Source organism: Rhinoraja longicauda, chromosome 32, assembly GCF_053455715.1.
Source record: "Rhinoraja longicauda isolate Sanriku21f chromosome 32, sRhiLon1.1, whole genome shotgun sequence".
In the NCBI taxonomy this organism is placed as follows: Eukaryota; Metazoa; Chordata; class Chondrichthyes; order Rajiformes; family Arhynchobatidae; genus Rhinoraja; species Rhinoraja longicauda.
Window position 1 is genome coordinate 1,436,465 of NC_135984.1, and position 25,574 is coordinate 1,462,038.

The 25,574-nt window shown below is 43.1% G+C and overlaps 1 protein-coding gene across 1 annotated transcript; it reads left to right on the forward strand.

The window, feature by feature from the left end:
- On the forward strand, positions 1-25,574 carry LOC144608747 (transmembrane protease serine 3-like). Its single transcript, XM_078426794.1, has 13 exons — positions 1-125; positions 8,990-9,239; positions 10,678-10,782; positions 11,323-11,433; positions 11,521-11,650; positions 12,416-12,514; positions 14,205-14,248; positions 15,175-15,340; positions 15,988-16,166; positions 16,802-16,900; positions 19,465-19,607; positions 20,304-20,456; positions 25,505-25,574. Exons 1-13 carry the CDS (start codon positions 111-113, stop codon positions 25,514-25,516), a joined length of 1,506 nt encoding a protein of 501 aa, XP_078282920.1. The 5' UTR covers positions 1-110; the 3' UTR covers positions 25,517-25,574.

Below are 25,574 nucleotides of genomic sequence, written 5' to 3' on the forward strand. Positions count from 1 at the left end.
GTTTCTCTGGCACTCAGTTCATCCTCCAGTCTCCTGCAAATCATTGCAAGTGAAGTGCAGTACTTTAGACATCAGGACGTCTGCTGACGCTACGCTTCAAACCTCCTGCAATGTCTTCCCCTAAGGTAGTTATTTATACCTAGTATGCTTGATTCATTCTCAAGTCTGGATTGCTGATTCCTGTGTAAAGAACAACTGGGGAAATTCATGCTACCCCAGTGTTTTACATGTAGTTTCTGAAAATGGGTATTCATTAATGAATGTCCATTTATGAACAGAAATTGTCATTTTGTTGTTGGTCACTGATGGTAACTACTGCTCGTGTTTGGTCTCATTGGGTAGGTTTGGACTTGTGCACAGGACTGATACAGGGTGTGTGCGTAGGACAGGGACAGTGACTGTATGCAGGACAATGAGTAAAGACAGAGTCTGAGTACAGGATAAAGGTGTGCGCAGGAAAGTGTCAATTCTCAGGAAAATCGTTGCAGTGTGCACAGAATGGGTGCATAGGATTGCTTCCATGCAGCACTGTTTGTGCAGGAGTTCAGATCAACGTGGAGAGGGTTCGGGTCAACGTGAAGGTAAATGTGCAGTTAGGGTCAATGAGGGCATTCGGGTCAATGTGAAGGGCATTGATACACAAGACGGTACTTGGGTGCCAGTGAATGTCTACCTGGCTCAATGTCGAGCAAGGGATCACAGACTCAAAACAAGGTGACACTCGCTCCGGACAGGATGGCACCTTTGGAGTTCTCTAAGCAAGTGGCTACAGAGTATCAGCTCCTTAGTACATTCAAGACAGCAATTGGTGAATTTTTTAATATTCGGTAAATCAAGGGGTGCAGGGATAGTGCGGGAGATTGACTCTGTCAGAGATTGATGGTGCCATTATTAAGTGGCAGAGCAAACACGATGGTGGAGGTGATTGGTCGTTTTCTGCTTCTATGTCTTATGTTGCATCTACATCAAGGAAAGAGTTGAGACCTGAGACAGGGTCCATATCCAGTCGGACACACGTACAAGGTAGCATCTGTCAACAGGATATATGTGTACGGTGCTAAAATCTGTGCACTGGAATCCTTGCACAACCTGGGGTCTGTACAGCTTGTGTGCTGAGGTTTATACACTGAAAACATCTATGTTCTGGCGGGAATCATGGAATAGCACTTTTACATGTAATGGAGTATGTACTGAAAAGAATATTCACAGGACAGGATCGGAATACAAAGCACAGGAACCGGTTGTATTGATTTGCGGGACGTGGCATCACTGGCAAAACCTAGCAATTTTCGCTTGACCCTAATTTCCAGTGGAGAATTGTGTCAAGATGTGCATGTTTGCAGTGGAATCTAGGGTGATGGTTGAGTGTGCTGGTTGTGGAATCTAGGGTGATGGTTGAGTGTGCTGGTTGTGGAATCTAGGGTGATGGTTGAGTGTGCTGGTTTATCCTTGATAATTTTGAGCTTATTGAATCCTGTTGGAAATGTGTTCATCTTGGTGCAGAATATGAATAAAGTGGGTTGTTTTTCTGGAGTTGTGTGCGTGTGTGTTAGCGTTTTTGTGTGTGTGTGTGTGTGTGTGTGTGTGTGTGTGTGTGTGTGTGTGTGTGTGTGTGTGTGTGTGTGTGTGTGTGTGTGTGTGTGTGTGTTGGCGTTATGGGGGGAATGTTTGTGTGTGTGTGTGTGTGTGTGTGTGAGCGTTATGGGAGGATGTTTGTGTGTGTGTGTGTGTTGGCGTTATGGGGGGAATGTTTGTGTGTGTGTGTGTGTTGGTGTTATGGGGGGAATGTTTGTGTGTGTGTGTGTGTGTTAGCGTTATGGGAGGATGTTTGTGTGTGTGTGTTGGCGTTATGGGGGGAATGATCTCATGCTACAAATGTGCCTCTGTTATTACTGCAGAGCGTGCAGCCCCTGAGCCCACACATCGCCCAGCACACGCTCCCATTCCATCTTGCACATGTCCCTGCCCAGACAATGCAAGCGTATTCTATCACATGTCTGAATCATACTTTGCAGACAGTGGACAGGCTGTTTGGAGACAGAATGTGAGTCATCCTGGGACCTGCCTTTGTAAAATAGGTGCAGTGTTTGGACATATTTCAGCAGAACATTGTAACTCTTGGTATTTTTCTATTTTGGATGTCAATGCTTCTCCGATACTGAATACGTTGAGGGTTGAGATTGATAGTTTTTTGGACAGTGAGGAATGGACAAATGAAGTATCAACCATGATCTTATTGATTAGCCTCCACTGGCGCCAGTTCTAATACTATCACTCTGAGAGGCCACAAACCAGCTTATAGTAATTGGTTGACTAGCGGTCAGCTTAATCCACTGCCTCTAACAGCAATAGCTGACCTTGTGCTAAAAAAATGTTCTTTCCTCTGCAGTAATGTGAACATAAAAGGTAATTGCAGAAAGTCTCCGATACACAGGTTATAGTAGGGTACACTTGTTATCATCCGCTTCCAAAGGCAATCCATGCAAATTGGGAAGCGGAGTGTAAGGCACATGCAGTAGAGTATTTAACGCATGATGGATCAACCATGATCTCAGTGAATGGCCTCCACAATCTTCTATTTGTTATGTGTTCTTATTCTTTTTAACACTATCATTTTGAGAGGCTATGGATCAACTGCCTTGTAGCAACTGATCGACAAGTGATCATTTTAATCCACTACCCTGAACAGCAATAACTGATATTGCTGTGATATTTAAATATTCTCTCTTCATAAATAAGTGTGGACATAAGGTCATTGTAGAATTGGGTGATAATCTCAGAAATTCACCTCATCTAATCCCTCTCAGGTCGGCCAGCTCCTCACCAGACTGAAAAGCTTATCCTGTATCCCCAGTGGTTACATTGATTGGGTCAGGTTAAATAGATCATTCTTTTAGTTAAAAAAGTCATCCATGATCAAAATCTTAAGGCAACCTGAATATTGCAGATGTGCTACAGTGGATTAGGGAACTTAGAAATGAGGAGAAAGCGGAAAGTTGGTTTAAATTGTGATTGAAAAAAATTGGAGTTTTGTGTTCTTTTTTTAAAAAGGTCTTGACAATGTCCTGGAGGGCTCAATCTTAAAACTTTCCTCACCTCTTCCAATGTCCATTCCTTAAGTTCATTATAAAACAGCGAAGTACTTATATAATACTCCAGCAGCATTAAACCTTGCAAGGTACTTTCATATCTGAGTTTTAAACAAAACATCAAACATTGAACCATATAAGCAGATATTGGACCAATACTTTAAAAAACTTCTGCTTCAACCATGCATTTAATCATCTGTCCTAATAATTCTCCATCAGTTCCAGTGCCAGGTTTTGGCTGAAAATACTTGTGTAAATCACCTTGAGATATTTTGGTACTTTGGATGCTTCTTTGCAGTTCTGTCACATATACTGTAAAGATGCACAGAAACAAGGAATGCCGCAGAATTTACTAAATGGAGAATTAGAGGGTTACCAGTTTTGATTGGGCATATTCCAGAAAGTTGGATGACATCCTTCCCATTTGTGTTTTCTCCACATTCCTCTCGATTGTTGTTCATTTCACTGATCAATTTGGAGCCCATTGGAATGCACCGAGATCTTTCATTATCATAATCATTGACTTTCAATGAAACATTACTTATTTAACGATCTCAGGCAGTGTTTTGTAGGTTCATGTTTGTTCTGTCCTGGAGATCTATCTTTAGCTACTTGGTGACTTCAGAGCAACCTCTTTGGGTAGGTTTGGCAAACTCACTGATACGCATCTGTGGATTTACAATGGTGAACATATTGGTTGTGGACTATTTGGCAGAACAGAGACAAACGAAGTTCATTATGCATCAGGAAGAGTGTGGGAGAGGATTGCATCTGGTCGGGTAAAGCACAGGTGGCCATGGGGACAAACTGTAAACCAGATTATTTGGTCAATGAGTCAATGCAAACAGTTAGAGAATGAGAACACAGACAAAAGAACATTTACGAAAGATGGTAGGCGTGGCAAGATGCAGAGAAGGAAGAGTTGGCAGGAGGGTCAGGCTGGGCAGACCCCCATGTCAGGGGAAAAGAAAGGAACAAAGAGAAGTGTTGTTTATCTGTAACATATGGGTTTTCTCCAATATTCCAAAGACAGTCAGGTGTGAAGGTTAATTGGCCTCTGTAAATTGCCCTAATGTAGGACAGATGTAGTGTACAGGTGATTGTTGGTCAGTGCAGACTTGGTGGGTGGGCCGAGGGACCTGTTTCCACGCTGCATCTCCAAACTACCACTAAAACTGCAAGTTTTGCACATTATTATTCACCCTTACTAGTGAAAGGAATCATATATTTATCAATAGAAATGCATTTAATTGCATTCAGATTGTCAATTAGACACACTAGATAATATATGAAACATTCCCACTGTAGGCTAACATCCCCTTATATGACCATATATCTTGAGTATTTCACTTTTCTTCTGCAAGAGTTTCGTACACGAGCTCCCACAAATAGCAGCGTGATGATGACCAGGCCTTCTAATGTAGGTATTAGCCAGAGAAAAACCATTGACCAAGACCCTAGGAGAACCTTTGTACCCTTCTTCAAATTGAAGCCAAAGGATCTTACATAGAGATCTACGGAGAGTTTGAAATGAGTTATATAATTTTTAAATGTTTGTTTTTTTCCATTAAAAATTTAAATTAGACCTCGTGCAGAAAAGCATGTGAGTTTGAAGTGATTCTTGCTGAAATGCATGTCAATTCTATTGATCCGTCCATTGATCCAGAGGGTGGTGAATCTGTGGAACTCATTGTCACAGACAGCGGTGGAGGCAAAGTCAATGGATATTTTTAAGGCGGAGATTGACAGACCCTTGATTAGTACGGGTATCAGGGGTTATGGGGAGAAGGCAGGAGAATGGGGTTGAGAGGGAAGGATAGATCAGCGATGATTGAATGGCGGAGTAGACCTGATGGGCCGAATGGCCTAATTCTGCTCCTATCACTTATGAACTTGTGAAGTGTCAATAGGTTTGTCGGCATTACTGGCAAAACATATAATCATTATCACTGTATCTGGTCAAGACTGACATAGTCTTGGAATCGAGCAGAGATTGATGAGGTATGGCCAAGGATTTAACAACCAAATTCCCAATATTGAATGAGTTGCACATTGTAACAGTAGTTAATTAAATAGGTTTGGCAAACTCACTGATACGCATTGTGTATGGGTGCAGTACCCAGCTGAACAAAGTGAAAAATGTTGCTTATATATGTCACCTTTAATTATTACAAATGGGAGGCAACCCTTTCCTTTCCAAGGTGAACCAATGGTTCATGTGTACCTGCATTGAAAGTGCAAATGTGAGCTGTGCAGTTGAAAGTTACAGGTGCAGCAATACCTTTAGAGTTGTGAAATATTTGGCAGTGTTTACTGGTGTCATTTGGTGCTGGAGCTGCCAATTAAATATCTCCTGGGAGCAAATGACTCTGGTCAAATGTCAAGAGTTGGGTGTTGCTGCATACAGCAACATTTTTTGGAAACTTTATACACAAACTAACAAACTGACAAGGCCCACCATGATCTGAAAGCACATCACATCATCCACCCAGGCTTTATTGCTACTTAGCAATTAAAAATGAACCTCGGAACAAGAAATATGGATGTTGAGTGAAGGAGCAGGTCTATTTATCTGCTGAAAAACAAAAAACAACTGCAGATGCTGGAAAACGTTGAGAAAACGGTTGGAAATGCTGATCAGTCCCATCCACATCTGTGGATTTACAATGGTGAACATATTGGTTGTGGACTATTTGGCAGAACAGAGACAAACGAAGTTCATTATGCATCAGGAAGAGTGTGGGAGAGGATTGCATCTGGTCGGGTAAAGCACAGGTGGCCATGGGGACAAACTGTAAACAAGATTATTTGGTCAATGAGTCAATGCAAACAGTTAGAGAATGAGAACACAGACAAAAGAACATTTACGAAAGATGGTAGGCGTGGCAAGATGCAGAGAAGGAAGAGTTGGCAGGAGGGTCAGGCTGGGCAGACCCCCATGTCAGGGGAAAAGAAAGGAACAAAGAGAAGTGTTGTTTATCTGTAACATATGGGTTTTCTCCAATATTCCAAAGACAGTCAGGTGTGAAGGTTAATTGGCCTCTGTAAATTGCCCTAATGTAGGACAGATGTAGTGTACAGGTGATTGTTGGTCAGTGCAGACTTGGTGGGTGGGCCGAGGGACCTGTTTCCACGCTGCATCTCCAAACTACCACTAAAACTGCAAGTTTTGCACATTATTATTCACCCTTACTAGTGAAAGGAATCATATATTTATCAATAGAAATGCATTTAATTGCATTCAGATTGTCAATTAGACACACTAGATAATATATGAAACATTCCCACTGTAGGCTAACATCCCCTTATATGACCATATATCTTGAGTATTTCACTTTTCTTCTACAAGAGTTTCGTACACGAGCTCCCACAAATAGCAGCGTGATGATGACCAGGCCTTCTAATGTAGGTATTAGCCAGAGAAAAACCATTGACCAAGACCCTAGGAGAACCTTTGTACCCTTCTTCAAATTGAAGCCAAAGGGTCTTACATAGAGATCTACGGAGAGTTTGAAATGAGTTATATAATTTTTAAATGTTTGTTTTTTTCCATTAAAAATTTAAATTAGACCTCGTGCAGAAAAGCATGTGAGTTTGAAGTGATTCTTGCTGAAATGCATGTCAATTCTATTGATCCGTCCATTGATCCAGAGGGTGGTGAATCTGTGGAACTCATTGTCACAGACAGCGGTGGAGGCAAAGTCAATGGATATTTTTAAGGCGGAGATTGACAGACTCTTGATTAGTACGGGTATCAGGGGTTATGGGGAGAAGGCAGGAGAATGGGGTTGAGAGGGAAGGATAGATCAGCGATGATTGAATGGCGGAGTAGACCTGATGGGCCGAATGGCCTAATTCTGCTCCTATCACTTATGAACTTGTGAAGTGTCAATAGGTTTGTCGGCATTACTGGCAAAACATATAATCATTATCACTGTATCTGGTCAAGACTGACATAGTCTTGGAATCGAGCAGAGATTGATGAGGTATGGCCAAGGATTTAACAACCAAATTCCCAATATTGAATGAGTTGCACATTGTAACAGTAGTTAATTAAATCAGGCAGCTAGCTCCCAGCAGCTGAACTGAGGGTGGGCAGATGTTTAAGGTTTAGATGAATTACCTTACCATCTACCTCTCCATGTTACTCTTTTCCTTTTTATTGTTTGCATATTTTCAACATGTCTTGTTGAAATATTTTTACAGCAGCTATTTCATCAAATAAAATAATTGTCATCATCTCTTCCTCTAGATGTTTTCATCATGTATCCCCACGGTAACATCCAATATTCTCACCGATAAGTAAGGACAATCCTTTTGAATGTTCTAAAGTTGCTCTTCTTCACAAGTGGAGAAGCACTCTATTCAAAAGCAAAGTGCCTCTGTGAATGGAAAGCTGAGGTAGAGAGAGATAAGCAGGGCATCTAAAGAGAGAATTGAACCTTTTGTTGCATTTTCAACAGCCACATCAAAGCCTTGTGTGGCTTTGGGCATCAGCATGGCACATCCAGTAGAGCCACTGTCTCTCAGTGCCAGAGATCTGGGTTCAGTCCTGGCCTATGGTGCTACCTCTGTGGAGTTTGCACATTCTCCCTCTGACTATGTGGCCACTCTGTAGATGCCCTGGTTTCCTTTCATGTCCCAAAGATGCACAGGTTGATGAACTGGCTGGCCACTGTAAATCGCCCTGAGTGATGCAGTGAGTGGTGGAGTGTGGAGGGGCTTCTCGTTCTCCTACACCCACCCACAACACGGGCGGTTTGCAATCGTCCGTCAGTCTGCCAGCCAGCTCATTATTGGGATGTGGGTGATGGGCTGAGCCCAAGCAACATGTAAACACCCAATCAGCACTGGTGATCAGGAGCACGTCACCAGCACTACCCGCTGCCCCACCATGCTGCCCGTTCCAGATCCACAGTGTGAACGAACGATCTGCAAACTATGTCTATCAGTTGGGCAGCAGTCCTATGGGACCTATGCGTGTGAGTGTATCCATCTCAAACACCAGTAGTTGTGACAATGCCAGTCTAGAGGCTGTCAGTGAGGGCTACCAAAAGACATACCAAGCAGAGTATGCAAGAAGTGGTGCTGACTTTCATTCAAGTAAAGTCAGTTTTTCCAACACCTATTGGTGTCTTATTATCTTTAAGTTAATTGATTTCAATTAATTATCTGGAACTTCCCATGTTCTGTGTCAAATTTAATGACTCTGTGATCATGTCAAAAAAAATCTAACAGCCCCTTTCTGTGATTTGTCAATACTGTGCAGACAAAGACGTTTTTAGATTAAGTTTCATTGAAACCTGTGAGGCATTACTGTTCTGCCTTGTAACTCTTGGAATCAGTTCAAACCCCACCCACCCTGAGGGTAAGAACGCTGGTACTCACCTGGTTCCCTGTGTCCTTTCTGACGTCAACCCCGCACTGCAACTTGGCCCATATTTACAATCACCCTCAAATTGACTGATGCGAAAATAACTTTCTATGCCATGCTGGCGGAGCAGAAGAGACGATAACCATCTCTCACAATCTCACAGCACCCCAAACAAAAACCCTTACGGCCAATGAGGTGTAATCAGAGCTGTCATGTCAGAATGCAACTATACACTTCCCACAAACACTAAAAATATAATGAGTATTCTGTCAGTGTCAGGCACAAAACACTGCATACACTGGTACACTGTATGTCCGACCATTCGATTTGGATAAAATAAGTCACTAGACCCACAGACGGACACAAAGTGCTGGAGTAACTCAGCAGGTCAGGCAGCATCGCTGAAGAGAAGGACTAGGTAAGGTTTTGGGTCGAGACCCTTCTTCGGATCCCACAGAATTGGTGTTAATAGGAAAGGTGTGAAATGAATTATTTAAAGTTGAATTCCTTTCTTTCTTTATTACAGAACTTTTATGGCAGCTACTTGCCAGAGCACGTTCAACCTTCAGTTAACGGAAATACACAGCAATGGTTTCCACCACCACTTTATCCCAGCATGCCACAGGACGCACCTCAATACACAAGCTCCGGACAATATCCTGCTGCACCTTACCCTGGCATTGGGAATGCTCCTCACCAACCTTATTACATCCCCACTCCTGGACCAACCCACCCACCAACTCAAGTCACCCAAAGCATAGGTAGGTTTTGGATGTGTCTTTAACACATGTCTTCTGTTGTGTCTGGGAGTGTCGTATTCGTGACTGAGTTTAACTCTGCAGGTGAACGTGTCCATCTATGAGTGAGTGCATGTGTACGACTGATGGGTCTAATGAGGCAGACTCATGTTCCTGATTATATGAGTGTGTCCATAGACATAACTCAATGTGGATATATATTCATGAACAGATATAGATCTTAAAGCAGAGAAAGTTGTTTGAGTTAAGAAATTAATCAAGGTAAATACTATTGACGAATGAAGCAGGGATTTGTAAACTATCGTGTTCAGTAATGTAGTCTTTGGCCAAAAGTGCATGATGGAGACACCCTGAATGTTCAGAGATAAAGTATGGGAGTCTCAGAGGGCAAACGGCAGACAAATCACTGCCACCCTTGGGGCACTAAAGGAAGTGGATGCAGAGATCGTGGATCCATCAGTTGACATTTTTCTAAACTTGCTGACCTTGCTAAAGGAGGGGCACTAGAAGATTTTGTAACAGTAAATGTAACTCCCTCGTTCAAATAGTGAAGAAAGCAGGGAACTATCGGCCAGTATTGGCAAATAGAGGAGTCAATAATCAAAGAAGATATAACTATTAATTTAAGAAAATTTGATAATTAAAAAGATACTCCCCTAGCACACTCAGCATCCATAGCATTCCACTGTAACTCAGATGTTAAATCTATCAAGAATGACTGAAGAAAAGTGAACACTGGTGGGAATATGGTAAGATAGACAGATAAAAAATCTTTGCAAAGGAGAACTCCAGATCCAGGAATCCTAACTGTACGACAGTCTGTGTAAATCCAGGTCAATCGTGTCTAGAATACAACGAGAATGCAGTTGCTCTAACGAACTGGTGAAGTGAGTGATTCAGATATGTTCAGGAAAAAGTCAGAAAAACATGAGGAAGAAATGAATGGAAAGGATTGCCAATGGGATTGGATGAAGTAAGGTGGGAAGAAGCTTACAGCCACATGGACTCTTGTACAGACCATTCTGGCCAAAGGCTTGCTTTCTGGTGCTTGTTATTCAAAAGCAATAATATTCAGTTCTATTGTAATAAAATAGAGCCGTAGATGCTGGTTTATACCAAAGATAGATACAAATGCTGGAGTAAGCGGGTCAGGCAGTATCTCTGGAGAAAATGGATAGGTGATGTTTTGGGTCAGGACATTATTTCGGACCACAGAATATTTAATTTTACTTGCTCACTGTACACTTTGTGGATAAACCTCGGTGGCAATTTGTCGAGCCTGGTGTAACTTGATGGGAATTTTCCCTGGTTGTCACAGTTGTTGTATCAATTGTGCATCCAACAAGTTAGGAGACTTGCAAGAAGATTCACCAATATGTATGTTCATTTCTGTCACAAGGTATTTCAGTCTGTTCCTTAGTGTAAAATCCTTAGCATCTTCTCTGTTTTCTTTCAGTTCCCAAATCTACACAATGCTGCGATCCAAAGAGGAGGACCTACTGTTATATCATCTCCCTGTTCCTGGGCCTTTCCATTGTGGGCATTGGTGCTTGGATTGTTAGTAAGTATATTTAAAACTCGTCTCATTGGTGAAACATGAATAGTTGAGTAGATGACAGTAACTGAAGAACATGGGGCTAAAATGAAAAGCTGAAAGTCCAGTGGGAAGCACGCACACAGTCCAGCAGATGGATCTGTTACTTGGCATTGTCGAATGGTAAAGAAGGAATATCAGGAATCGAGGAACAGGCAGCCATTCATCCCCGAACCATCAGTCACTGACACAATGGGTTTAGACAATATAGACAATATGCATCATAAGAAGAAGAAGTTGTCTTCTGTTCTTAATTTCCAACAATATTAGTCACTCCATGGTTGATTCAGGTCAGTTGAACAGCTAGCCATATTAGGGACATGGGGGACAGAAAAACCCCATCCAGCCCCTTGAGCTATTCTCACCATTCAATTAGATAATGGTCTGTAATCAGGGGAACAATTGCCTACTCATCCCACAATCTCCTTTGCAAGCGCTCACAAATACATATACATCTCATAATGTACAGACAGCATGTCAACAAAGTACTTTGCTTCCTCCTGCTAGTCAGGTTCATAATGGACAGCCCAACACAGATGATCAGCCACTGCCCCGGCACACCGACCCGGTGCAATGGCATCAGTGAATGTGAGGACAACAGCGATGAACTGGGATGTGGTAAGCTGCCTTGACCCACACTCATTCATTAAATATCTTCCATTAAATGGAAATAACTTCATTAAACTACTTCATTTACTCTTCCAGTGCGATTCAAGGGAAGGCAATCACAGCTGGAAGTCTATGGATGGGAACGAAACCAATGGTCACCTGTATGTTACACAGCCTGGAGTCCAAATTTGGCAATCAAGACATGTCAACAACTGGGATTCACAAGGTACATTGATCAAGTGTCTAGACATGGCATGCAAGATACAAGTAGCAGATAAACAAGCTGCAGCAGAAGGCCTACTGTTGGGATGCTGGAGGCTTGTAGGAGGTGCAGGCATCTTTGACAGGGATACTACGTTATGACAGATGGGTTGGATATTGGTACAGAATATAAAAGGTTAATTGCATGAACGTCACGGTCCTTTAAAAACAAAATTTGACACAATTGTCATTCAAAACCTTTAATAAATCCATGCTGACTTTAGTAATCAAACCATACTTGTCCAAGTGATTGTTAGTTCTATCCCTTATTATCTTTTCCAACACTTTGTCCACTGCTGAAATAAACCTGTGGGGAAACAAACTGCAGATGCTGGTTTAAATTGAAGGTAGACACAAAATGCTGGAGTAACTCAGCGGGTCAGGCAGCATCTGTGGAGAGAAGGAATGGGTGATGTTTCGGGTGGAGAATGTTGATCTGCAGTTGCTGGATTTCCCTTCCTGCTTTGGTTGTGATGAGCAGCTTTCCTGCTCAGTCCCTGGTTGGCCCCATATCTTTCACTAACCATATGCCAGTTAGATACTATTGCATTCTCTCTCATGCCTTCACCAGTCTTTCCACTTGCCTTGGAACAATCTAGTATCTGCACATTAATCTGCAATGGTTTTGGTAGCATTTTGTTGTGTTATAGCATAGTTTATATTCTTTCAGATTAAATGGATGCAACATTGTTCGGCCACTGGAAGCTCATCTTGTGTAATTGTTTTCCAGTTATTACCGAACCAAGAGTATGATTGGAGACACTTCTTCAGCACTTGTCATCAATGCAGCACAAAAACTGACCAACCTGCAAAGTATCCTGAGCTACAGGTGTGTTATTGGTTGCTGAATAAAATAAGAACAGGGGCTGTTGAGCCCCTTGGAGAGACTTGTCGTAAGGTCATAGAGCAGAGGAACACACCAGTGAAGGATGACCTCCACACTAATCCTACTAATGGAACCCCCCACGTTATTCTCCCCACATTCCCATCAACTCTCTCCCAGATTATACCACTCGCCTACATATCAGGGCTATTGACAGCAGCCAATTAACCGCTGAGCCCGTATGTCTGTGGATGCGGTAGGAAACCAGAACACGTGGAGGCATGGCATTGGTTTATTGTTGTCGCGTGCAAAAGGCACATTGATCAAGTGTCTAGAAATGGCTCGCAGGACACAAGTAGCAGATGAACAAGGTGTAGAAGGAAGGCCTACAGTTCAATATTGTTGCATTCTCCCTTATGTCTCCATCAATCTTTTCTGAAAAACTTTGTTTGTACGCTATCCAGTCAAATTGTACTCTACGTGAGTAGAATCAATCCGAAACACAAGCACAACAGGCAGCAAAAAGAGAGAAGTCCAGAGTGCAGAATATCGTCTTTCAGCTCCAGAGAATTATCTAGATTGTGATATGACAATACCAAAAATAACCAATGAAAGAAATAATGAAGACAAATAATAGCATGAGGTTAAATTATGAGGTTAGGTTGTCACATGGAGACACATAAAAAGTCAGGACACTGACAAATGATTCCATGGAGAAGAAGATCAACACTCAGTGCATCGGATGAAGCCCCAGAGACCAGGTCGCTTGGACTACAGCAGGTTGTGGTCCTGTGTTCTACCCAATGTCATGCTAACAAGTTGGACAACCCTGGGTTGTTTTCTCTGCAGTGTTGGAGGCTGAGGGGAGACATGATAGAAGTCTATGAAATTATGAGAGGCATGGATAGGGTAGACAGTCAGAACTTTTTTCCCAGGTTGAAACGTCAAAGACCAGAAGGCATTGTTTTAAGATGAGAAGGGCATTGTTTTAAGGAGATGTGTGATTAATGTTTTTTACACAAGGTGATATGTGCCTGGATCACATTGCCAGGCATGGTGATGGAGGCACATGGATATGCAGGGGATGGAGGGATATGGACCGTCAGCAGGTGGAGTAGATTAGTTTAATGCAGCATCATGTTCAATGCAGACATTGTGGACCAAATGGCCTGTTCCTGTACTGTACTGTTCCATGTTCTATGTAACTACAGCTGGACAAGCAATCCTCCCATCCCCAGTGCCCTGGGCTGAGCCTTGGATTTACTTGTTCACCTAATGGCATTAACATTGGTTGGGTTTGTTTATCTTACTGCCCCCATTGCATATGTGATGCAAATAACTGATGCCCACGAACTGAACACGAGACCCCGTGTCTGCAGGAGATGACATTGGTTGCAGTTTTAAGAGAAGTAGTTGTTTCTCAAATACACACGGTGTCACAATTTGAATGTAGTCATGAAAAAGGATTGAAGAATTTGTGGCAGATAGTTTTCATTTTTATGCTCAGATTTGAATACACCTTGTGTTTAATACATACATCACATCAGTCAGCAGTTACCAGGCTGTTACACTACTCTGCAATGACCTTGCCCTATGTCACATGAATCTGCATTGTAGTCTGCTTTGGCATAGCATTGATCTGTGATGAATCAATTTTGCATTTCATTGATCATTAATGATTTGCCCTTTTTTTCAGCTCCCAGTGCCCAGCGAAAGATGTCGTCAGTCTCCAATGTGTTGGTAAGCATAATGATGCTCAAACTAAAAATAAACCTTTGTCTTGCTAAAGGAAAATAACTTTATTTTTTTAAACTTTCAATCTTGGGCAATGGGATTCATTCAATCCTAAACACGGTGCTCGTATACCTACTTACTGGGTATGTTGAGCGCTGGTTAGAAATGCAATGAAGTCCCCTTTACATTGCCTGTTATATACTCCTCCTCTACCCTGTTCAAGACTGACATTATCTATTATTATACATTGATAATGCAGGTTTCTATCATTGCCACTAAAGGTCAACCATTTTGTTGACACAACACATCAATGATATTTCAGGTCAAGCAGAGGACAATGAGGTACAGGTACAATGGCAATGTTGCTTTCAGCAGTGAAAGGTTCCGAGACTCAGACAGTACACTAAGATAAAAATTACCCAGACATTCTGCAAGACAAGGAAAAAACTTTTTTTTTTAAAAGCTCGTCTTTTGCTTTTCACTGTCTTGTAGGGTTTATGTGTAACTGATGTTTTTGTGTGTTGTGTGAGTGCAAGGTGCAATTAGGAAACATGTCCTTGGTAGTGCCAGTGATGGTCCATTGTGTTCAGTTGCTGAGCTAATGTTGGCGTCGTGCAGGTTGGTTCAAGAACCTGATAGTGGTAGAAAGTAATGGTTTCTGAACCTGTTGATTTGAGACTTCAGTCTTCTGTACCACCTGCCTAACAGTAGCAGTGAGACGAAGGCATGGCCCAGATAGTGGGCATCCCTGATAATAGATGCCACCTACTTGAAGTAGCATGTCATGTAGATGATGTCAATGGAGGGAAGGGCTATGCCCATGATGGACTGAGCATATAATGAGATTGGAATTTATCTGCATGCAATCAATATCCATAGGAACAATAAAGAATAGAAACTAAATTGTTTGAATATTATCTCTTCGCATATAGATTGTGGTAAAAGGTCCAAGACGTCATCCAGAATCGTGGGTGGAACACAAAGCCAAGTGGGGGATTGGCCCTGGCAAGTTAGTCTCCACCACAAGAATCAACCAGTGTGTGGTGGGACCATCATTTCACGTGACTGGGTGATCACTGCAACTCACTGCATCTTTGAGTGAGTATAAATTGGTCTTCAGTGATAGTGCAAAATGAGCAGTAGGGGACAGGATCTAGGGTGGGGGAGTTGACGATCGATGTAAAAGTCGGCACAGTTGCTGCCTCACAGCGCCATAGACTGTGGGTTCCTCTCTGTGGGTTCTGTCTGTACAGAGTGTGTGCGTTCTCTCTGTGACTGCATTGGTTTTCTCTAGGTGTTTCAGTTTTCTCCTACATTCCAATGACATGCACATTTTTGTAGATTAATTGGCTTCTGTAAATTGTCCCTAGTGTGTAGGCTAGAACTAGTGCATGGGAAGTCGATGGTTAGCGCAGACTCAGTGGGCCAAAGGGCCTGTTTCCACGCTGTATGTCTAACACTAAAACCTCCAAGTCCCACAAGGAAACTGTACAAAACATGTAAAGTCTTTGCCTTATGGCCTTTGACTCCTGGTGGGATATGTTTACTGATATCTTGTCAGTCCTTGGAATCAAATATCAAGTTAGGGCTTCAGTGATATCGTCAGGGTTACTATTAGGCTGAATGACATTTCATGTGTGCCCCTGCATTGTGGTCGACTAGTTTGGGGGAGCAAAGGTGTGTATCAGCCAGTGAGGGATACAATCAAACCTTAGTAACTGAGATTGGCCTTTCTTTCATTGCAGTGACGAAGCACGTAAACCATCCAACTGGAAAGTGTACAGTGGTTTCATTTCCCAAAGAAGACTCTCACAAGCCACACTGAGTTTCATCTCAAAAATTATCGTGCACAAGGGCTACAATGCAGACTCCAATGATAATGACATTGCTTTGTTGAAGCTCAGCAACCCATTGAGGTTTACAGGTAATGTCCTGATGATGTCACTCGGCCATTGCCACTGACACTTTGGTTGCATTCTCACAAATCCTCTAAAGTAACAAACTGCAACATCACACATTTGTATATTGACCATCACTCCAACAGTTCCTGTTGGAATTAATTTCTGAGATACCCAGTCACTGTCCTAAATCAATTTGGTTAATAGAGCAATTATTCTTAATTTTGACCAAATTCTCATTCTCATGGGAGAAGTTATAGGGGGCTGGTGAATGGTTCCCTTCTAAACTCGAACCTTGTGGAGGTTGATCCCAATCCCTCTACACCACGATCCCCAAGGGGCTTTGGACAGAACCTCGTGTCAGCTTTCAGAGGATTGAGGAACAAAAGACATGGGGTGGGATTTTCCCTTAATCTCGAAGAGTTGGTGATGCTTGTGTTTCTTCAAATGTGACATCTTGCACAAATGCCACAGTGGGTGTAACATCAGACCATGACTAAACATTTGTGCACTGAACCATTCTAATCACATAGGGAATGGTGGTGTCTATTGTGGAGGCCTGGACAAGAGCCAGGGAAATTCCGTAAGGATCTGCTTTAATGCACACGCTTGTGAAATCACGTTATCTTTACTGTAGCGCAATGCATCATTTATTTTTCAGGTAACATAATGCCTGCCTGTTTGCCAACCATCAACCAGCAATTCCCCAATGGATCACGTTGCTGGATTACAGGATTTGGTCGTATGCATGAAGATGCCAGTAAGTAAGGGTGTGGGGCAAAGTGGGGCAAAGCAGTGGGCATCTTGCGTTTCCATCCCCTCATGTTGAGTCTGGAATTGTTCATTTTGTAGAGAGGTTTGATTTAAGAAAAGTGGCAACTTCTTAAAATTACATTCCTGCACAAGATTCTGCCTTTTTTGTGTGGATCGAGGTTGTTGTTTCTTCATTAGGAAGTGGTTAAAGCTGAAGTTTGCATTGCAAAACAGATCATGTTGATTTCCAGCCAGCAATTCTTGTCAGGGCATGTCAGTGGCATCAGTTTTAATGAATCAGTGGAAACTCAGAAGTGTAGGTACAAAACCTCTCCATAAGTAAATAAGAGGCATGGGGTTGGATTTTCCCTTGGACTCCAAGCGTCGGAGATTGTGGTGTCTTCAGATCTGACATCTCACACATCCCTGAATTCGATCTGCTGGCTATTGAAGGTCTTGCTTTTAGCTCTCAACGTTGTCCTCACATCTGTGATTCCCTCTCCAAAATTCTCTCGCTTTCCCCTTTGAATCTAAACTAAAAAGGCAATACGGGGAGAAAAGATGAGGTACGAGGGTAAACTAGCCAATAATATAAAGGAGGATAGCAAAAGTTTTTTTAGGTACGTGAAGAGGAAAAAAATAGTCAAGGCAAATGTGGGTCCCTTGAAGACAGAAGCAGGGGAATTTATTATGGGGAACAAAGAAATGGCAGACGAGTTAAACCGTTACTTTGGATCTGTCTTCACTGAGGAAGATACACACAATCTCCCAAATGTTCTAGGGGCCGGAGAACCTAGGGTGATGGAGGAACTGAAGGAAATCCACATTAGGCAGGAAATGGTTTTGGGTAGACTGATGGGACTGAAGGCTGATAAATCCCCAGGGCCTGATGGTCTGCATCCCAGGGTACTTAAGGAGGTGGCTCTAGAAATAGTGGAAGCATTGGAGATCATTTTTGAATGTTCTATAGATTCAGGATCAGTTCCTGTGGATTGGAGGATAGCAAATGTTATCCCACTTTTTAAGAAAGGAGGGAGAGAGAAAACGGGTAATTATAGACCAGTTAGTCTGACATCAGTGGTGGGGAAGATGCTGGAGTCAATTATAAAAGACGAAATTGCTGAGCATTTGGATAGCAGTAACAGGATCATTCCGAATCAGCATGGATTTACGAAGGGGAAATCATGCTTGACAAATTTATTGGAATTTTTTGAGGATGTAACTAGGAAAATTGACAGGGGAGAGTCAGTGGATGCGGTGTACCTCGACTTTCAGAAAGCCTTCGACAAGGTCCCACATAGGAGATTAGTGGGCAAAATTAGGGCACATGGTATTGGGGGTAGGGTACTGACATGGATAGAAAATTGGTTGACAGACAGAAAGCAAAGAGTGGGGATAAATGGGTCCCTTTCGGAATGGCAGGCAGTGACCAGTGGGGTACCGCAAGGTTCGGTGCTGGGACCCCAGCTATTTACGATATACATTAATGACTTAGGTGAAGGGATTAGAAGTACCATTAGCAAATTTGCAGATGATACTAAGCTGGGGGGTAGTGTGAATTGTGAGGAAGATGCAATAAGGCTGCAGGGTGACTTGGACAGGTTGTGTGAGTGGGCGGATACATGGCAGATGCAGTTTAATGTAGATAAGTGTGAGGTTATTCACTTTGGAAGTAAGAATAGAAAGGCAGATTATTATCTGAATGGTGTCAAGTTAGGAAGAGGGGATGTTCAACGAGATCTGGGTGTCCTAGTGCATCAGTCACTGAAAGGAAGCATGCAGGTACAGCAGGCAGTGAAGAAAGCCAATGGAATGTTGGCCTTCATAACAAGAGGAGTTGAGTATAGGAGCAAAGAGGTCCTTCTACAGTTGTACCGGGCCCTGGTGAGACCGCACCTGGAGTACTGTGTGCAGTTTTGGTCTCCAAATTTGAGGAAGGATATTCTTGCTATGGAGGGCGTGCAGCGTAGGTTCACTAGGTTAATTCCCGGAATGGCGGGACTGTCGTATGTTGAAAGGCTGGAGCGATTGGGCTTGTATACACTGGAATTTAGAAGGAAGAGGGGGAATCTTATTGAAACATATAAGATAATTAGGGGATTGGACACATTAGAGGCAGGAAACATGTTCCCAATGTTGGGGGAGTCCAGAACAAGGGGCCACAGTTTAAGAATAAGGGGTAGGCCATTTAGAACGGAGATGAGGAAGAACTTTTTCAGTCAGAGAGTGGTGAAGGTGTGGAATTCTCTGCCTCAGAAGGCAGTGGAGGCCAGTTCGTTGGATGCTTTCAAGAGAGAGCTGGATAGAGCTCTTAAGGATAGCGGAGTGAGGGGGTATGGGGAGAAGGCAGGAACGGGGTACTGATTGAGAGTGATCAGCCATGATCGCATTGAATGGCGGTGCTGGCTCGAAGGGCTGAATGGCCTACTCCTGCACCTATTGTCTATTGTCATTCGCTACTCTGATGATGTTGGATGTAGCAACTTTAATTCATCTGTCTGTTTCAAGTTCAAGGCTGGGTAATCAGCTTGTTCAGACTCCTGGAGTAATTCCTTGTGTAATTCATTTCAGATTCTGCTTCAAACTCCCTCCTGGAAGCTCCAGTTAACATTATCAGCAGAACGACATGTAACCAGCGACGCATCTACAATGGACGTATAACAGAAAATATGATCTGTGCGGGCAAGCTCACTGGAGGAATCGACTCCTGTCAGGTGCGAGTTAGAAACTTAGCAAGTCCACACTGTCTGTCAGCTCTGGCCCAGAGTGGGAGTCAGCACTAGGCCCACCATGAAGTCCCAAATGAAGCGGGTATGATCATTGCCCACTTGCTGATCGCAATGAGGGTGGGCATCACTGGATGTTCGTTACTCATCTCATTCACAGAGAGTGACATTCCTTAAATAGGAAGTTTGTATTATTGTACAGGCCAGGACAACTTTGAAAGATGTTATTTCAATGTCTCAGGAAAATCAGCCACCGCAGATCGCACAGCTGCCTCACCACTCTGCACTGGACAGTGTCGCATTTGTGCTCAACTCTCTAAACTGGAACATGAAATCCATATGTTCTGGCGTAGGAATGACAGAGTGCCATTTGACTGAGACACGGACCAGTACAATAACTGAGACAAATTGACATTTAATCATTAGCGGCATCCCGAGGAGTGCTGGAGTGTCTAATCATATATAAATATGGCTGTGCAAAAAAACCCTACCAATCCTCCATCTTCTGTTCTAAGTAACCATATTTCACCTTTCAAATAAATACAAGGTTAAACTTTCCAGCACTTCAATATGAAATAAATGGCCAATACGCTAGAAACAAGCGGCAAGCCCTTCGATAGTGCTCGTGGTCTATGTTTCAATCACCTTAAGACTAACTGTGGAAATGTTCTCTTTTAAACCTAGGGTGACAGTGGTGGGCCTCTGGTATGTAAGGCAGACGGCATCTATTATCTCGCTGGCATTACAAGCTGGGGTATTGGTTGTGCTCGCGTATACAAGCCAGGCGTTTACACTAACATGCTGAAATACACACAATGGACCTACGCACAAATGGAGGTGACTATCGCACTCAGTCCCATGCTCATGAAGGAAAATAGTTTGTGATAAGAATAATCTTCCTTTAATGTACTAAAATATCCCAGGGTTTTCCCGGGACTGTGGAGGCTGGATGAAGGAAATTCAGGATGTGTGAAAGGCAAGAATTGGAAAAGTAGGGAACTCTTGGAGGATTACAGGCTGGAGAACGTCACAGAAATAAAGTGACAAAGCCTTGGGGAGGTTTGTATGCATGTCAGCTGTTAAAATAGAGCTGTAGGTACACTAGGGTTAGGATGTGGTAGCAAGCTATAGAAACATAGAAAATAGGTGCAGGAGTAGGCCATTCAGTCCTTCGAGCTTACACCGCCATTCAATATGATCATGGCTGATCATTCAGCTCAGTAACCTGTACCTGCCTTCTCTCCACACCCCCTGATCCCTTTAGCCACAAGGGCCACATCTAACTCCCTCTTAAATATAGCCAATGAACTGGCCTCAACTACCTTCCGTGGCAGAGAAATCCACAGACTCACCACTCTCTGTGTGAAGAAATGTTTTCTCATCTCGGTCCTAAAAGACTTCCCCCTTGGTTCTGGACTTCCCCAACATCGGGAACAATCTTCCCGCATCTAGCCTCTCCAACCCCTTAAGAATTTTATATGTTTCTATAAGATCCCCCCTCAGTCTTCTAAATTCCAGCGAGTACAAGCCTAGTCTATCCAGTCTTTCTTCATATGAAAGTCCTGCCATCCCAGGGATCAATCTGGTGAACCTTCTCTGTACTCCCTCTAAGGCTAGAATGTCTTTCCTCAGATTAGGAGACCAAAACTGTACACAATACTCCAGGTGCGGTCTCACTAAGGCCCTGTACAACTGCAGCAGAACCTCCCTGCTCCTATACTCAAATCCTCTTGCTATGACTGCTAACATACCATTCGCTTTCTTCACTGCCTGCTGCACCTGCACGCTTGCTTTCAATGACTGGTGTACCACGACACCCAGGTCACGTTACATCTCCCCTTTTCCTAATTGGCCACCATTCAGGTAATACTCTGCTTTCCTGTTCTTGCCGCCAAAGTGGATAACCTCACATTTATCCACATTATATTGCATCTGCCATGCATTTGCCCACTCGCCTATCTATCCAAGTCACGTTGCAGCCTCCTAGCATCCTCCTCGCAGCTAACACTGCCCCCCAGCTTCGTGTCCTCCACAAACTTAGAGATGTTGCATTCAATTCCCTCGTCCAAATCATTAATATATATTGTAAATAACTGGGGTCCCAGCACTGAGCTTTGTGGTACCCCACTAGTCACTGCCTGCCATTCTGAAAAGGACCCGTTTATTCCTACTCTTTGCTTCCTGTCCGCCAACCAATTCTCTATCCACCTCAACACTGAACCCCCAATACCGTGTGCTTTAAGTTTGTACACCAATCTCCTATGTGGGACCTTGTCGAAGGCCTTCTGAAAGTCCAGATATAACACATCGACTGGAGTCTGAAGAAGGGTCTCGACCCGAAACGTCACCCATTCCTTCTCTCCCGAGATGCTGCCTGACCTGCTGAGTTACTCCAGCATTTTGTGAATGAATCGATTTGTACCAGCATCTGCAGTTATTTTCTTATATCTTTCTTACACATCGACTGGTTCTCCCTTATCCACTCTACTAGTTACATCCTCGAAACATTCTATAAGATTCGTCAGACATGATTTGCCTTTCATAAATCCATGCTGACTTTGTCCGATGATTTCACCACTTTCCAAATGTGATGCTGTCACATCTTTAATAACTGACTCTAGCATTTTCCCCACTACCAATGTTAGGCTAACTGGTCTATAATTCTATAAGATAGATGTCTTCGTGGTGGTATCGCTGCTATGCTGAGGTTTATTGCTAAGGATTATACCTATAAGGAATGGGTGATGTTTCGGGTCGAGACCTTTCTTCCAAACATCACCCATTCCTTCTCGCCAGAGATGCTGCCTGTCCCGCTGAGTTACTCCAGCATTTTGTGTCTACCTGTGAAGAAATCTTAGTGAGTTAATGCAGTGAACACACCGCAGACACTCCCGGTCATGGAGGAGAGAATGTTTATATTTAGATTATTTGTATAATATTTATTAATATTTATTATATAATATTTAGATTGGTCTTTTTGCTACCAGTCACGTAGGATGTTGTTGAATTTTCCAAGTGTTGCTCAAGGAACATTTATCCAGGCAAGTTATTTGTATTAAGACAGATGATTAAATGTGTCCGTATTTCCGAGGCAGTGAGTGTCGGGTGTGTGTCTGAACAGGAGGATGAATTCTCTATTTAGTCTGAAGTGAATCCTGACAGGATTATTATATTGTGTAAAGCAGTGTAAGAAAATAACTGCAGATGCTGGTACAAATCGAAGGTATCACAAAATGCTGGAGTAACTCAGCAGGTCAGGCAGCATCTCAGGAGAGAGGGAATGGGTAACGTTTTGGGTCAATAGACAATAGACAATAGACAATAGGTGCAGGAGTAGGCCATTCAGCCCTTCGAGCCAGCACCGCCATTCAATGCGATCATGGCTGATCACTCTCAATCAGTACCCTGTTCCTGCCTTCTCCCCATACCCCCTCACTCCGCTATCCTTAAGAGCTCTATTCAGCTCTCTCTTGAAAGTATCCAACGAACTGGCCTCCACTGCCTTCTGAGGCAGAGAATTCCACACCTTCACCACTCTTTGACTGAAAAAGTTCTTCCTCATCTCCGTTCTAAATGGCCTACCCCTTATTCTTAAACTGGCCCCTTGTTCTGGACTCTCCCAACATTGGGAACATGTTTCCTGCCTCTAATGTGTCCAATCCCCTAATTATCTTATATGTTTCAATAAGATCCCCCCTCATCCTTCTAAATTCCAGTGTATACAAGCCTAATTGCTCCAGCCTTTCAACATACGACAGTCCCGCCATTCTGGGAATTAACCTAGTGAACCTACGCTGCACGCCCTCAAGAGCAAGAATATCCTTCCTCAAATTTGGAGACCAAAACTGCACACAGTACTCCAGGTGCGGTCTCACCAGGGCCCGGTACAACTGTAGAAGGACCTCTTTGCTCCTATACTCAACTCCTCTTGTTATGAAGGCCAACATTCCATTGGCTTTCTTCACTGCCTGCTGTACCTGCATGCTTCCTTTCAGTGACTGATGCACTAGGACACCCAGATCTCGTTGAACATCCCCTCTTCCTAACTTGACACCATTCAGATAATAATCTGCCTTTCTATTCTTACTTCCAAAGTGAATAACCTCACACTTATCTACATTAAACTGCATCTGCCATGTATCCGCCCACTCACACAACCTGTCCAAGTCACCCTGCAGCCTTATTGCATCTTCCTCACAATTCACACTACCCCCAGCTTAGTATCATCTGCAAATTTGCTAATGGTACTTCTAATCCCTTCACCTAAGTCATTAATGTATATCGTAAATAGCTGGGGTCCCAGCACCGAACCTTGCGGTACCCCACTGGTCACTGCCTGCCATTCCGAAAGGGACCCATTTATCCCCACTCTTTGCTTTCTGTCTGTCAACCAATTTTCTATCCATGTCAGTACCCTACCCCCAATACCATGTGCTCTAATTTTGCCCACTAATCTCCTATGTGGGACCTTGTCGAAGGCTTTCTGAAAGTCGAGGTACACCACATCCACTGACTCTCCCCTGTCAATTTTCCTAGTTACATCCTCAAAAAATTCCAATAAATTTGTCAAGCATGATTTCCCCTTCGTAAATCCATGCTGACTCGGAATGATCCTGTTACTGCTATCCAAATGCTCAGCAATTTCGTCTTTTATAATTGACTCCAGCATCTTCCCCACCACTGATGTCAGACTAACTGGTCTATAATTACCCGTTTTCTCTCTCCCTCCTTTCTTAAAAAGTGGGATAACATTTGCTATCCTCCAATCCACAGGAATTGATCCTGAATCTATAGAACATTGAAAAATGATCTCCAATGCTTCCACTATTTCTAGAGCCACCTCCTTAAGTACCCAGGGATGCAGACCATCAGGCCCTGGGGATTTATCAGCCTTCAGTCCCATCAGTCTACCCAAAACTATTTCCTGCCTAATGTGGATTTCCTTCAGTTCCTCCATCACCCTAGGTTCTCCAGCCCCTAGAACATTTGGGAGATTGTGTGTATCTTCTCGGTGAAGACAGATCCAAAGTAACGGTTTCACTCGTCTGCCATTTCTTTGTTCCCCATAATAAATTCCCCTGCTTCTGTCTTCAAGGGACCCACATTTGCCTTGACTATTTTTTTCCTCTTCACGTACCTAAAAAAACTTTTGCTATCCTCCTTTATATTATTGGCTAGTTTACCCTCGTACCTCATCTTTTCTCCCCGTATTGCCTTTTTAGTTAACTTTTGTTGCTCTTTAAAAGAGTCCCAATCCTCTGTCTTCCCACTCTTCTTTGCTATGTTATACTTCCTCTCCTTAATTTTTGTGCTGTCCTTGACTTCCCTTGTCAGCCACAGGTGTCTCTTACTCCCGTTAGAGTCTTTCCGCCTCTTTGGGATAAATTGATCCTGCAACCTCTGCATTATTCCCAGGAATACCTGCCATTGCTGTTCTACCATCTTCCCTGCTAGGGCCTCCTTCCAGTCAATTTTGGCCAGCTCCTGCCTCATGCCTCTGTAATCCCCTTTGCTATACTGTAATACTGACACTTCCGATTTTCCCTTCTGCCTTTCCATTTGCAGAGTAAAACTTATCATGTTGTGATCACTGCCTCCTAATGGCTCTTTTACCTCTAGTCCCCTTATCAGATCAGGATCATTACAGATCAGTCTGAAGAAGGGTCTCGACCCGAAACATCACCCATTCCCTCTCTCCTAGATGCTGCCTGAGCTGCTGAGTTACTCCAGCATTTTGTGATCTCTTCATATTGTGTAAAGCATTCATTGTCAATCTGTAAGAATAGGGCCATTTTATGAAGTCAATCACTGTCACTTAATATTAAAATGTGCAAAATGACATTGCATCCTTCCCATATCTAATGTCTGGTCCTTTATTTTCACAGAGTAACAAGTAATGACAGTGACTGACAGTGAATACATAGTCAACTACTGGCCGTGAGTGTTCATCCCAGA